General features: G+C 38.2%; 1 protein-coding gene across 2 annotated transcripts in view; it reads right to left on the reverse strand.

Annotated features, from left to right (window-relative positions):
• The window catches only part of Rme-8 (receptor mediated endocytosis 8), a 30102-nt gene that overhangs the window by 3443 nt on the left and 13047 nt on the right, over nt 1-13612 (reverse strand). For both annotated transcript variants that reach the window (XM_087358185.1, XM_087358186.1), the window contains exons 19-32: nt 13020-13305; nt 11424-11578; nt 10908-11109; nt 10482-10673; nt 9811-9946; nt 9035-9219; nt 7409-7780; nt 6846-7013; nt 5713-5937; nt 4839-5001; nt 3055-3321; nt 2508-2790; nt 1901-2117; nt 320-505 (exon numbers count right to left, since the gene is read on the reverse strand). In XM_087358185.1, the coding sequence (XP_087214311.1) occupies nt 320-505; nt 1901-2117; nt 2508-2790; nt 3055-3321; nt 4839-5001; nt 5713-5937; nt 6846-7013; nt 7409-7780; nt 9035-9219; nt 9811-9946; nt 10482-10673; nt 10908-11109; nt 11424-11578; nt 13020-13305 (3037 nt within the window). The remainder of the gene's footprint in view (nt 1-319; nt 506-1900; nt 2118-2507; nt 2791-3054; nt 3322-4838; nt 5002-5712; nt 5938-6845; nt 7014-7408; nt 7781-9034; nt 9220-9810; nt 9947-10481; nt 10674-10907; nt 11110-11423; nt 11579-13019; nt 13306-13612) is intronic.

Consider the following 13612-nt stretch of genomic DNA (forward strand, 5'->3'; position numbering starts at 1 on the left):
AACAAGGTGCTCAGGAAGTTATTTGGACCTAGGAGGGATGAAATAAGTGGGGAATTTAGAATATTGCATAATGAGGAGCTGTGTAAATTGTACGGGTCACCTAGCATAGTGAGGATAGTGCAATCTAGGAGGCTCCGATGGGCTGGACATGTTGCATGCATGGGGGTTTGGTCTCTCAAGTGATGATATTTTTCAACAAAAATTGAGCATGCACCTCTCACCCATTTTATCCATACATGTTCCTATATGAATATGCAAATAAATTAACAAATATATAAATAAATAAAATCTGTGGTTTTGAGTCCTACAAGATACGCACCTCACTTGTAGCCAGCTGGTGCAGCACCAACACTGTGGCCCGGATGACAGCTCCCTGTTGGTGGTGAGTCACCATCTTTTTACAAAGCTGTGGAATGTGCCCCAGGGATGGTACATGATCAGCCAGTGAGGGCTGTGCCTGCAGCAGGCACACTAAGGCACTGGTAACAGTCTCCAACAGTTCCACCTGCACACAAACAGGTGTGTGTTTTGAACAACTCTTAGATATTTTAGTATATTTACAGCTGTATATTGCAAATGTGTTTATAAGCTTAACCACATCTGTCTATATGTAACAACTCAAGAATTGCTGCATGGATTTTCATAGAATTTGATATTTGGTAATGTGTCACTTGAGGAAACCCTACTTTCTACATAATTAGTACAAATATTTCAAAAATGGCAGTAATGCAAACTTATGATGAGGGAGTGCAGGGATTTAAAATTTTATATGGTGATGGGTATTTAAAAAAACATACAACTGTTATAAATGCTATTTGTTTACAAAATAAAATAGCAACATGGTGACCACATGATATCTGTATTTTGTATTCCATTTCATAAAGAAAAATAATGAATCATGGCAGTTAGAATTGTGAAATTTGGTATATAAATGCATCAAAAGCATATCTACAAATGGCAAAAGAATAATATTTTGTATGTCAAAAATTAAAAATACAATAATGGTGCAAACTTTAATGATATGTGTGGGAACTGTAATGTAAGGTGTCTATACTATTGGATATTATGAACAGAAATAATCATAAAATTCTCTGATTATCAAGCTATACCTGGTGACCACAATGCAGATGCAACTTACGTAATTTAGGCTCATTAGTTCTGCAAAACAACGTCTTTATATATACCAGTTAAGATTGAAGTTACTCAAGACTTTTTCCTCTAACTGGAACTTGTCATACAGCAGACTTGGAGTATGTTTCATGACAGAGTGATAATTAAGACCAAAGTACATATTTATGACATAATTTAGGACATTTCTAAATTAATGTTATCAATATTCTAATCTCACCTCACTTCATGTTTCAAATTTGTGTTGACAAAAAAGATAAGATGATTATGTGAAGAGAATAGAAAAAGGATAAAGCTTACTGCAGGGTACAAGTGCCTGGAAAGGCTGAGAAACCTCAGCTATAGATAAAGCATTGTATCTTAAATGTCCTTCCTGAAGTGTGAAACACATCACCACTGTTTTCAGTGCTGCATAGCACAGGCCAAACTTTCTGTTTCTATTCATTAAGGTTGTAGTTTGTTTTATGCTCACTAATATCATTGTGATTTTGTGATGTGTCACTTAATCAACAAAAATGCATTGGCCATTATAAAAATAATAAATTTTGAGATATGAATTTGTTATGTTGCCTTCTACTATGATGAAATTTAACATTAGTAATAATAATATAATTTATTAGTCCACAAAAATTTGTTATACTGAGATTTTACAGTCTGCATGTACTTTAATGTCAGAAATATGATTCTATTGTAAAGTACAGTGTTTTGGAAAAATGGTCAGGCTACAGCATCTAAATGTTAACAAGGGTCTAAGAGTTGTACTTCGACTTGCATTTAGTATCTCCTTGTTCATTAGCCCTAGGCAGGTGTCCATCAGCTCAGAAAGGAACTCCTTGGGTCGACGCACAACCCAGCCAGGATTGGCTAAAAACAGACGTAAATACACGCCACCCACAACAGGCTCTCCAGGACTAATTGGTGCTGCCACTGTGGCATCATCGGGTAGTCGCCAAACCACCTGAAGGTTTTGTTTCTGGGCCTCAAAATGTCTGTAACCAGAAGTCACCACTACATAAAACATTTCCAACAAGCAGACAAACCAACATACAGTTGCTTTTTGCTGTCTGACTCACAGCACACAATTTCTTTAAAACCAAAACATGAATAGTTTCAATTTAAACTCTTCACAAAAGTATTAATACCATCCTGGCCTGACACAGTTCAATTCACTTCACATCCTCACAATCAATTTCCCTGTGATCCATTTTTAACACTATTCTTCCATTTCATTTTTGTCTCCATATGGTGATTTTACAAAATGTTTTCCTTGCCCCTCCAAAATTAAAAAAAAAATAATCCACCCCTCCAAACGTGTTCAGTCCACTGTGACCTTAACTGTATGCCTCTACACAAAATGGAAATTTGTACAAGCTACATACTCATCTCGAAGTGCAGAGATGGTACTGCACACTCTTTGTCGAGCATCTGCATCCCAGATGAGCTCTGGATTCTCATGAGTCCCTTCAAACATGTGTACGCAGGTATGGGATGCCTCCCGCATCGCATCTACAAACAATGTGGGCAGGAAGTGACTGACTGTGAGGCGAACTTTGGGCCCCACTAACTTATCCGCCGCCATCCTAGCCAGCAGTTCTGCTGCCTTCTCCCTGACAGTGGGAATGTTCGAGTTGCAAAACAGGTCCAGCAGGTACAATGTAGCCCCTGTAGATGGCAATAAAGATTTTGGTGTAGAGTGGTGCCCTTGAGCCTGGGCCCCATTGCAAAACAGGGCCAAGGTAGGTATTTTCCAGCTCTGTAGTCAGCAGGTCCAGGTTTGAAACTGAGCATACAATGGCTATCCTGACAGGGTTTCATATTTCCTGAAGTCTCTGCAGGTAAATGCTGCAATAATACCTTAAAACAAGCAATGACAGAAAGCCAATGTGCCTCTGGGACACTAATGAAACGTGTTCAATGCATGCTCACCTTTGGCCAAAGCATCCTTGACAATCTTGGTGGTGTGCATGAGAGCATGCAGTGTGTCCAATGTTGTGATCTGTGCATCAGGAAGACTGTACAGAGTTAGCAACAGATGTACCACTACATCCGATGCTGCGATATCATTGACACACTCTCGGTTCTGCGTCACACTGGATATCACGTTCAGGGCACAGTGTTGTATTGGTTTGCAGCTGTCCACACTCAGGAGACCAAAAAGCAGGCGGAAGTGGCCAATACACTGGATCTCTACACCTGAAACAAATTCATAAATATGGAAGACTTCTGGTACTGTCCTGAAACACATTTAAATTACAATAAATTACTTAAACCAACCACACCCAAATATAAAAAAGTGCCTTCAACTACACTACTGAAACACATAAAATAGCAACTTTACTTCTGGTTTCATGTTTCTGTGAATATTGGACTCTCCATCTGAAAAGACTGAGGACAGCAAGGCATTAAACACAATCCTCAAACTGAAGAGATATAAAAATATGGAAATAAGAAAATTACTTTCACAATATGTGAATAAGACAGGTGAAAACAGAGCATACATAAATGAAACAAGTAATACAACAAAACTTGTGTTGCAAATCCTTTTCTGGAGGCACAAGCAGAGGATATAACTGTGACTGTGTGCGCCTCTTATGCACAGGTTATTACAATCATCATGGGAATGCTATTAAGGGATTTTTCAACTAATGGTTTGCATTAACTACTGCAAAAGTATTGCTTCCTACATACAGGTAACAACTGTCATGACCCACACTCCTCTTCAGTTTATAGTTCTTGGGGGTTATTACTGTCAAACATTGGAAGTTCATGCCCATTACTTTCTTTAGAAATAAAACTGGAAATCTACACACATTCAAAAGGCAACAATTCACAGTAAAAAAGTCACTGGTGGGGGAAGTTGCCTGTATAGAAGCTCAACCTTATTTATGGAAGGCAATGAGACAAAATGCACTATATTGAGTGAAACAGACAAAGTGTGCGCAATAATCAGAATTATTTCTACATGATTCTGAGAGAATGGCTAATATAATGTGTAGCTAAAGAGTCTGTTAGTAAAGAAAAGTTTAATTTACAGTAGAAACTGTAAAGGGTGAGAAGAAATGGAAGAACAAAAAGAGAACATGTTAAGAAGCAGAGACATACAGTGTTAAAGAGGTCAAAAGGAATCAAAGCACAAAGGCAGATAAGACTAGAGCAAAAAAGAGAACTAGAAAGAGAAAGAAAGATGAGAAGAAAGAGCAGAAGCAAACTAGACAAAAGAAAAGCAGACAAACAAAAAATGCAAGACCTGAAAGATAAAGCAGAATAAATAAATTAAGAGAGGCAAGGAAACTATCATAAGACGCAAAAGACAAAAGAGAAGCTATCATAAAATTATCATACTTAAAACTTCATGAAATTTTCATACTGGCTCTGTTTTTGTAACCATTATCTTGCTAGCTTGTACTGGTAAGTTCACAGATCAATGTTACTTTTAAATATACGGTCAGCTGCAAGCAGGTTCCACCATAGAGAACTTAGAGACAGGTAGCAAAGAGTGGACTACAATAATGTGATTCAGGAGAGGTTTGGGGTTTTATGCTGATGGTGATGAATTTTCAGGTTCCTTAACTGCAGGGAATTTCTTGTTCAGCTAAATAAGTATAAACTATTGAGAGCATATTTTGTGCAATGGAGTGAGTCACTTTGTTAGGTAGGTAGCCAGTTAGGAGAAGAGAAAGCAGACACACAATGGAGAGATTCTTCAGTACCTGGATTGTTTTTTACGACATTGCAGAGAGCTTCCAGTGCCATGACAACATGTATCATCCTCTCTTTGTCAGCTGCTGATAGTGACACGCTACTTGCTGCACTGAGGTGATCAGACTGGATGGCCAGAAACTCCAGCAGGTCGATGCTAAAGCCTTTGGGGTTCTGGGAAGTAACACAATTGTTACACTATGTGGGATTTGAAGTTCTCACAGCAGTAAAAACTTTGACTATGTTCTTGGATTTATATACAGATGATGGCAGTATGTTATTTCAGAATTTATTATTTACTTACAAGTCCACACAGCATCATAATCCAGAAGACCAACACTGACATCCTAACAATGTCACTCCCAGTTGTCTTAGAAGAAAGTTATTTAACTACCCTTCCTCTAGACATGGTACACTTTACAATTCTGATAGATTAACCTTTTAGCCTATTCTCTGTGGAAATTAAGTATACTCAGTTTCATCCAAGTAATTCTCCCATGCTGTGGTTGAGTATACTAAAACCAAGCTTCGCAGCCTTATTCTGTACTCTGTATTTTTCATAACTTCTAACAATCTGCCATCTTGAGAAAACAATTTTAAATATGTTGCTTCAAACATTTGTCACGATTTTCCTTGCATGACAATTTATCCAGAAAGATAATCTATTATTTCACATAACTCTTGATGAAATGTCATCTACAAAACTATAATGATTCACAGACTTACAGTAAAGAGTTCAGTTTAAATTAAACACAATGCAGAAAAAATAATTATATACACAGGAAAATGAAACCTTAGAGCGCTTACAAATATGATTCAAGTCAAATAAATTTGTTAACAACTGAATAAACATATGGAATCAGTTTTGCCTACATAAACACTGACCTCTATTGTGTAGGTGGGCTGCTGATTGAATATTCGCACAAAAATCTCGCCAACCACAAGCTCCTTCCTGTGGACAGTGTACACAAACTCAATTCCACAAGATGGGTCATTGCTGTCTGTGCCCACACTGCACTGCTGGTCCAGAAACTCGCACAGTTCAGCCCGCGTCCTATTGTCCCACAGCAGATATGGTGTCTCACAGTTGCTGTTCAATGTTTTCAGGATCTGCTCCAACAAGATTTGAAATGCAAAGCAAACTGTTTGTTGGTTCAAGCTATATTTACATCAGTGTTTGTATGTTATAAGCAATGGTAAGCAGTGAATGTTTCTTCACTGGTAGTAAAGCTATGCATAAGGTTATATTTAGGACGCTTTGGAATTAAGGTTAGAAATCCTAACAGGATTTTTGTGGTCTTCTGCAGTCCTACCAGAAGAGGGCAGAAATACTGCCTTAAAAAGGATAAACCCTCACCCCTGACAAGTCTTATCCAACCAGTCTGAAATATCATATTTCACCACATAATTCATACCTTTGTTTCAAAAATATTCTTATCAAAAGCTTGTATATGTGATTTACATAAGAATAACATATTTACACCATCAATTGTAAGATACGCCCTTCATTTAGTAATAGGTTTTCAGAAGAAGATATAGATTTTTAGATGCAATCAAATGTAAGATGCACCCCAATTTCAAAAAAGTCAAAATAAGTGTGTCCTACAATTGAGGAAATACAGTAGATGAAAATGACAAATCATGGAAAATATCACCGAACACTTGACCTACGTACAATATTTTCTTTCAAGAAGTGAACATACCTTCTGAAATCATGTCAATCATGTATCTGTATACAGCTCCTACCTGTCACTTCATACTGCTGCCAAGTCACACTGCTATGTGACATACAGGAATAAAAAATAATGCTTTTCACCTGCACATTCACTTCACATTTCTGTATCTATTGCTATCTCTTTCATACATTAAAAGCAAAACTTCTGTATCTTTCTTAGAATGGGATGCATAAAATGTGTCAGCTTGTTACTTTCTACCTTCATAAAAAAAAGGGTACATGAATTATGCAATGAAACACAGAATGTTAAATTCAACAACAGTTTCCATTGAGCCTGACTGACCTCCTCAGATTTGTCTAAACTTAAATGTCGAGCCAGATATGGTGTCAGCAGTCTATTGAGGATTTCCTGTGTGACAGAATTGTTAGGTGACTCCAACTGTCCTGTCAAGTAGCCTCCAAGCCTGGCACAAGCCCGCACTGCCAACTTTGCAAGTTTGTTTGCCACTTCCTGAAACCAACAGAACCTGATACATAGTCATACCTATGGCGCTGGTGCAAGTACCTTAAGTGAATTGGAAGATGGCTGTCTTCTGGGTTACTGTACAGTGTAGTATGACAGTTTACTGATGTTTCAGAGGTCCTTGCAGCCTCCATCATCAGGGCAATAAGTGACCCTCATCACCCAGATGTTGGAGGCAGCAAGGGCTTCCGAAACAATGGTAAACTTCTACCAGATGACACAGCACTTCTTCCACACTAATACTTAAAATAAATATCTTTGGGTTGTATATTTCAATGATAATTACAAACAAATACAAGTTGTCAAAAAGGATTTCTTGCTCTTATATACCTAATTTCCAAAGCAAGAAATTGTTTTGTGTTTGCAGGGTATCTCTTCTGTACCTGCTGGTTTGCATCCTCACTGCGCTCCACACCGCCCTCCTCGAGGGTAAAGTCGTAACTGAACATGAAGCGTAGGAGGTGCCACAGCGCTCCTGCTTGCAGCAGCTGCATCTGCAGAATTGAGTCCACAGCAAGTGAACTCACACACTCTGTGGCCACAGAGCACAGCCGTGTCAGGTGCTTGAAGTACAGGATGCGGCACACATCCTTCACCAATTGCGGCATCTCTGTCATCTTGTCCCTGCAACTCTGGAACTGGGCTGCTACCCCAAAGCAGCGTGTAATATGTGTGCACACCTGAACCCCAATGTCAGTAGTTTTGGAGGAAGCACTCAGCACAGACACACAGCGTGAACATGCATCCAGCAACACCTGCAATCAACCAAGTTGCTAACTAAATGATGAAGCAACTTATTGATTAACTATCAAAATTCCCAAGTAGCTAATTATCTGTATGCTCTTCCTTAAGTTAATGATATTGAACATATAAATAAATTTTCTGTTATAAAATCCAAAGATTAATTACTATCAATATGTATAGAACACAGTTAATTCAATCCTGTCCATTATAATACTATACTCTGCAGTGATCCCTTTCCTTCTGGTTTTACAATCAGAATTCTGAGCATTTCTTGTTTCTCCCACAAGTAAATGTTCCATTACTTTTATTATTCTTAATCACTCCAAGAATATCTGATGAAGAGCACAAATTATGACAATCATTAATTTTCACCCCTAACCAGCTACTTCATCTGTTCTCATCAGCACCATGTTCTCAGGCATTCTCCATTTCTATTCATCCCTCAAAGACCAAATTTCTGACCTACATAAAACATCAGGTAAAAATTAATTTGTTTTCACTATGAACAAAAAATCCCATTTTGGTATTCTTCACTCACTTAAAACCACAGCTTATCACCATAAGATGGAGTTAAATGGTTTTTAGCTTATTTAATGACATCTTCAGTGCCTGAAGATGGAGGTAATATTTTTCTCCAAAAAACTGGTATCTACCTGTGACTACACTGCATCACAATCCAGAACTACTTCACCAACTTCACCACCATGAGAACTTAAACTCTCACATTTAATAATAATATTTTAACTGCAGAGGTCATGAAGCACTGAGATTAATAGCAAGTACATAAGGACTGGAATAAGTGAACCTGCGAAGTGAGATGGAATTTGAATTTGTATTTCATTGCTACATGTGGTGAATAAGCTGACAGCATTTCACTCACAGTTTAAACTTTGTCGGCATGACAACAGAATTTAACAGAAAATACAATATACAGAGCATTGTGCAACTGTTATTCAGCTGATCAAGAAATGCAAGAGTGAAGAATTCCAGGGAGCAGTTCACTCTGTCACACTTCAGTGAATGAGACAAACAATGATCTAGCTGGTTTCAAACAAAAGACCTTTGGTAGAAATACAAACATCAGACTCCTAAACCACTCAATTTCACCTAGGCTCGGCTTGATTCTTGGTTTATTTAAAAATGTTCTGCCTACTGCATAGGATACATGACAAATGACCTGTAAGATTTGGCTAAATATTAAGCAAAGTGTTAACCATTACAGTACAGTAATCTGCAATTATGAGCAAATTTGTGCTGTCACTCACTTCAAGTCCTCTCTCCCGCCTAAGCTCCTCAGCATTCAGGGCAGAGCATTGCACTGTGTGGTATGCCAACTCACTAGCAGCGGCCAACAAAGGTGTCGACTTTGAAAACAACATATCATCTGTTGTCTCGAGCTGTATGGTCTTGATTAGCTGAGGGTAGCCAGCATACTTATATGGGTGCAGCTCTGAAACACAACCTCACTGTTAACCTGAAGCATTACAATTACTAAAACAAAGTCAAATATTATTTAGTTTAAATAAAGTTAATTTAATTAAATTCAGTGCTATTACCACCCTGTTGATGCTAGTCTTGTAAACTGTAACACCATGTGGATTTGTAGGTAGATACAAACATTTCTGAGGAAACTGGAAAGAAACTGATGATGGCTGTCTTCTGGGTTGTTGCACTGTGTAGTCTGGTAGAAGTTTACCAACGTTTCAGATGTCCTTGCTGCCTCCATCATCAGGGTGATGAGTCTCATCACCTTGATGATGGAGGAAAAAAGAACCTCTGAAACATCAGTAAACTTCTACCAGATTACTCAGTGCAACAGACCAGAAGACAGTCATCTTAATCTGTATTACTAAAAAATCAACATTCTGTTCTGTTCTGAACTGTCAGCAGTGAGTGGGATTTGAGAGTACAATATATCCAGTATTCACAAGCTTACGAAGAGAAGATTGTCTACATTCCTCTAACTAGGTCTAAATACTGGTGAGTCAGTTCCTGAAGAATTCTTCAAAAATAAAATCAATGTTCACATAATACAACACACCTTCTGAGTAGCGATGGAACAGGATGCTCTGGGTCCTCAAAATCAGCACAATGTTGTCAGGGTTTGGTCCTTGACTGGCCCATGAGCTGCGGCTGCAGAGGAATTCGTATGCCCTATTCACACTCTCAAAACGATCCTGCAAGAAACATGTTTCAAAACAACCTATCCTATGGTCAGAATAAGGTCCTGTCAGAACTGTATGTGGTCTCACAGGGCTTACTGACATTCAACTTTTGTTACTTTCTGTTACCTTAATATGTGCATTTTATGTTGGGTACCAATTTTACAATGACCCATTTTGAAGAACAGTCACAAGATTGATTTTCTGCTTCATGCTACATAGGGGATATACACTACTGACATGGATAGAAACTAAATTTGACTGACAGCCTTTAGTGCAAGCCTCAAATATGGAATTTTGTCAAACTCCTTAATTTTCTTTGTCTGTAATACATTTAACAACACTGCCAGTAGCTCTGACTATAGAGCATTGAATGATGGAATGATTAATATGTAAGTAATAGAAGAATGCAGCCATGGCCAGAATTTGACTGGGTGAACTAAGCAAGAGCATTTTCTTTATTCTGGCCTACTAAGGAATTTCATATTCCCATGTAGCCTGTGCAGAACTGCAGAACTTTCTGCTGTGTCTAGTGACAGCAGTGACTCACCCTGCCCTCTGGGTTCTTATCAGGGTGAAACTGCTGTGCAAGACGGTAGTATGCTTTCCTGACAGTAGCCTCTTCATTTTGCACTCTAGGACGCAAGCCCAGAACCTCATATGCATCATCTACAGACATAGCAGGGGGCTTCTTTTCCACTTCCTTCTTCCATGCATCAAGAACATCTTTCAACAGTTTCACCTACAGCAAACCATAGAACACTGAAGAAATCACATCACTTTGGCTGCTGTGTGACCATAAGACATATGTTTTCTAAATGAGCTGTGACTGACATGTAACTGATAGCCAACAATTTATGCTAGAAACTTTAGTATCAGCAATTATTACCTATTAACTTGTATTATCTGTTCCACAGAAGTCACAACACACATGATGTTTCAAATTCATAAAGTATCTGATAGCCTGGCTACTCACAGGTTCATTGATTGGCCAGTCTGGGAAGCGAGTGGCGTCACACAAGTGACGCAAGTAGAAAATGTTGCAGAATAGTTCCTCATCCAGTTGCGGGTAACGCACGACTGGTATAGCGCAATACTGATACAGAGCTCGAGTGTTGCTTCGCAGTCGTGGGCTGAATTCTGCTATGTGTGCTGCCACCTTCTCTATAAGCATCCGCCTGCAACATAAATCAATAAAAATAAGAGTTACTCACTCATTACAATTATAAGCAAATACGGAATGTGAAAAAACAGCTTATGCTCAGAACAATTCAACCCTGAAGGTTTGTTTCTCCAAAATGCTGTTACTCAGCTATAAGCTCACCTGGCATTACAACCCAAAGACCAAAATTGACATCCACACTGCCATGAGAACCTCATACACTCTCAAGAAGATCCTTAAACAGATGTACAGGTCCTGTTTTATAATATCCATAACAGGACAACAATAGTGATGAGGATGTCAATAAACTTAATTCTACGAATGACTTGCCTCATCTCTGAATTCCAGATAGCCTCAGGTGTATCAAACTCCCCAAGGAAAATCTGAGCAAACTTTTCTGCTCCATGGTTCTCCAAGTAATTCACCATTGCTTCTGGTAGCAGCTGTCCAAGTACACTCCTTTGCATAATTTCTGACAGCAAAGTCTGTGGGAAAATACCACATGACATATTTCAGTGCCTCCAAACTTAACACCATCTGCTTCTAAGATCTTTCAATTAGTTATCTTTCATATTCTGAGAACAGACAGCTGAACACAGGAAACACATTCCTCAAAAACAGTCCTTGGCAATGTATGGGCAAACAGGATTATGGGATCATGGAAAAGAATGTATCCGTGTGATTTTGTGACAAATGCTGTTCACTTAATATCATTAACACATTAATATGTATGAGAAATTTAATAAACTACTCTGAATTAAGTGAGAGTTGCTTGCTGCAGAAGCAAGTTTAAAGAGAGACACCTGACACTGGTAACCAGCCGGAGATAAAAGTAAATTTTTCTGTGTTATGTACGGTAGTTACAGCGTTGTCAAAATCTTTCTGTATAAAAATGCATTCTATGATGATCGACTGTGCATAAGAGTAAACTTAATACACCACAGTACCATATTTTGGTTTGATGCTAGTGAATATAAACATGTCTAGTAACCAACACTCACGTTATTGTAAGAACTTGGACACCAATGCAATACTTCAGCCCTACATATTTAAACGCAGGTTACTTCTACATTACAATTAATTTTTACCAAAGATACTAATTTCCAACACTTTCATTTTTCACAAATTTATCAGAAACAAAAATTGATAAAGACAGAATACTTCTGTTTATGACAGTAAAATGTTTAGACTAGGGCTTCTCAAGCTTTCAAGACCTGCAGTCACATTCACCCTTTCTCACCACCATATGGGCCACCAAGTTATAATTTATGACAGTTTATTAAAACTTCATGGCAGTTAACAAAAACATTCCTTCTTTTGCAAACAGGTTCACATATTTCTCAATAATTTTCTTTAACAAATTTATTTATTTGCAATTTTTATTAATTATCCACTGATAATAATCACTTCTATTTTTGTATTACGCAGACTAAAACAACATCACAAAAATACACGCAAGCTGCACTGAACACATTTGCAGGCCATGGATTGAGAGTACCTGGTTCAGACTATGTTTAAAAATTCTGTCATTCTTATATGATGTAATTTCATGAGGAAAGACTACCAAATTAAACTCTCATAGGGAGTAAAAACTGCATACAGAATTTTACTGCAAAAACCTATTCTAAGGTGGCCAAATGAGGAAGAGATGGGAGGATAATACTAAAGCGAACTGTGAAGATATACAACGATGTAACTGGTTCAGAACTGTGTCTGATATTACTCTTGTTTAAGATTTAGGTTCAACTGTAACAGAATTTCAAAGATGCAGGAAATGTGACACTGTTAAAATTGATGTTGAGAGAAACTGGTAGAAAGGATGTGAACTGGATGTGGTACAACTGCAAGCTCTGGTGTGTTAAACCTTCAACATGCAGTTAGAGTGTGAAGTGACCTGTACATAATCAGATCAGCCATTTAACTTACATCACTTCCTTTCAAGGCCTGCTTGGTGTGGGTGAGCTGGAGAAAGCGAGCCACAGGCAGAACATTTGACCCGGTGTACATGAGGATGAAGTAAAATACACCTGTAAGGTATAGAGTGGAGATGTTCGGATTGTCTCTCATCACCTCACACAGCAGAGTTGCCACTTTCTCTACCAGTACTGGGTCAAAGGTCAGCAACAACTGAACTAGATGTGGCAAGCACACAGGATCAGATAACAGGCGTTTGACTTGTGGCAGTGGTCGAATGATGGCATCATCAGCATCTCTGTGGACAGGTAGATGTCACTTCATACAAAACATCTCAAAGGCTAGAATCTAAGGTACTTGGTAACTAGTTTGTGGGTGTTCCAACCCTTTAACAGTCAAAATGAAGAACCCTGCATCTGGGTATGGTGCATCTGAATATGTGACAGTCAGACTTAGGAACTTTTCACATCTCTTCTAGCTCACATATCAGTGAGATAATTAGGGAAGTAGATTCCAACATCTTTTAGCTGCATTTTAAAAATGTAGTTCAAAATCTCTGCCACCAAACAGATTTTGATTTCAAACTATAATTTTAAATTCCTATT

Source organism: Zootermopsis nevadensis, unplaced genomic scaffold (genome assembly GCF_977971745.1).
Source record: "Zootermopsis nevadensis isolate Lab colony 2312 unplaced genomic scaffold, Znev_1.0 Znev_ptg000029l, whole genome shotgun sequence".
Lineage (NCBI taxonomy): Eukaryota > Metazoa > Arthropoda > Insecta > Blattodea > Termopsidae > Zootermopsis > Zootermopsis nevadensis.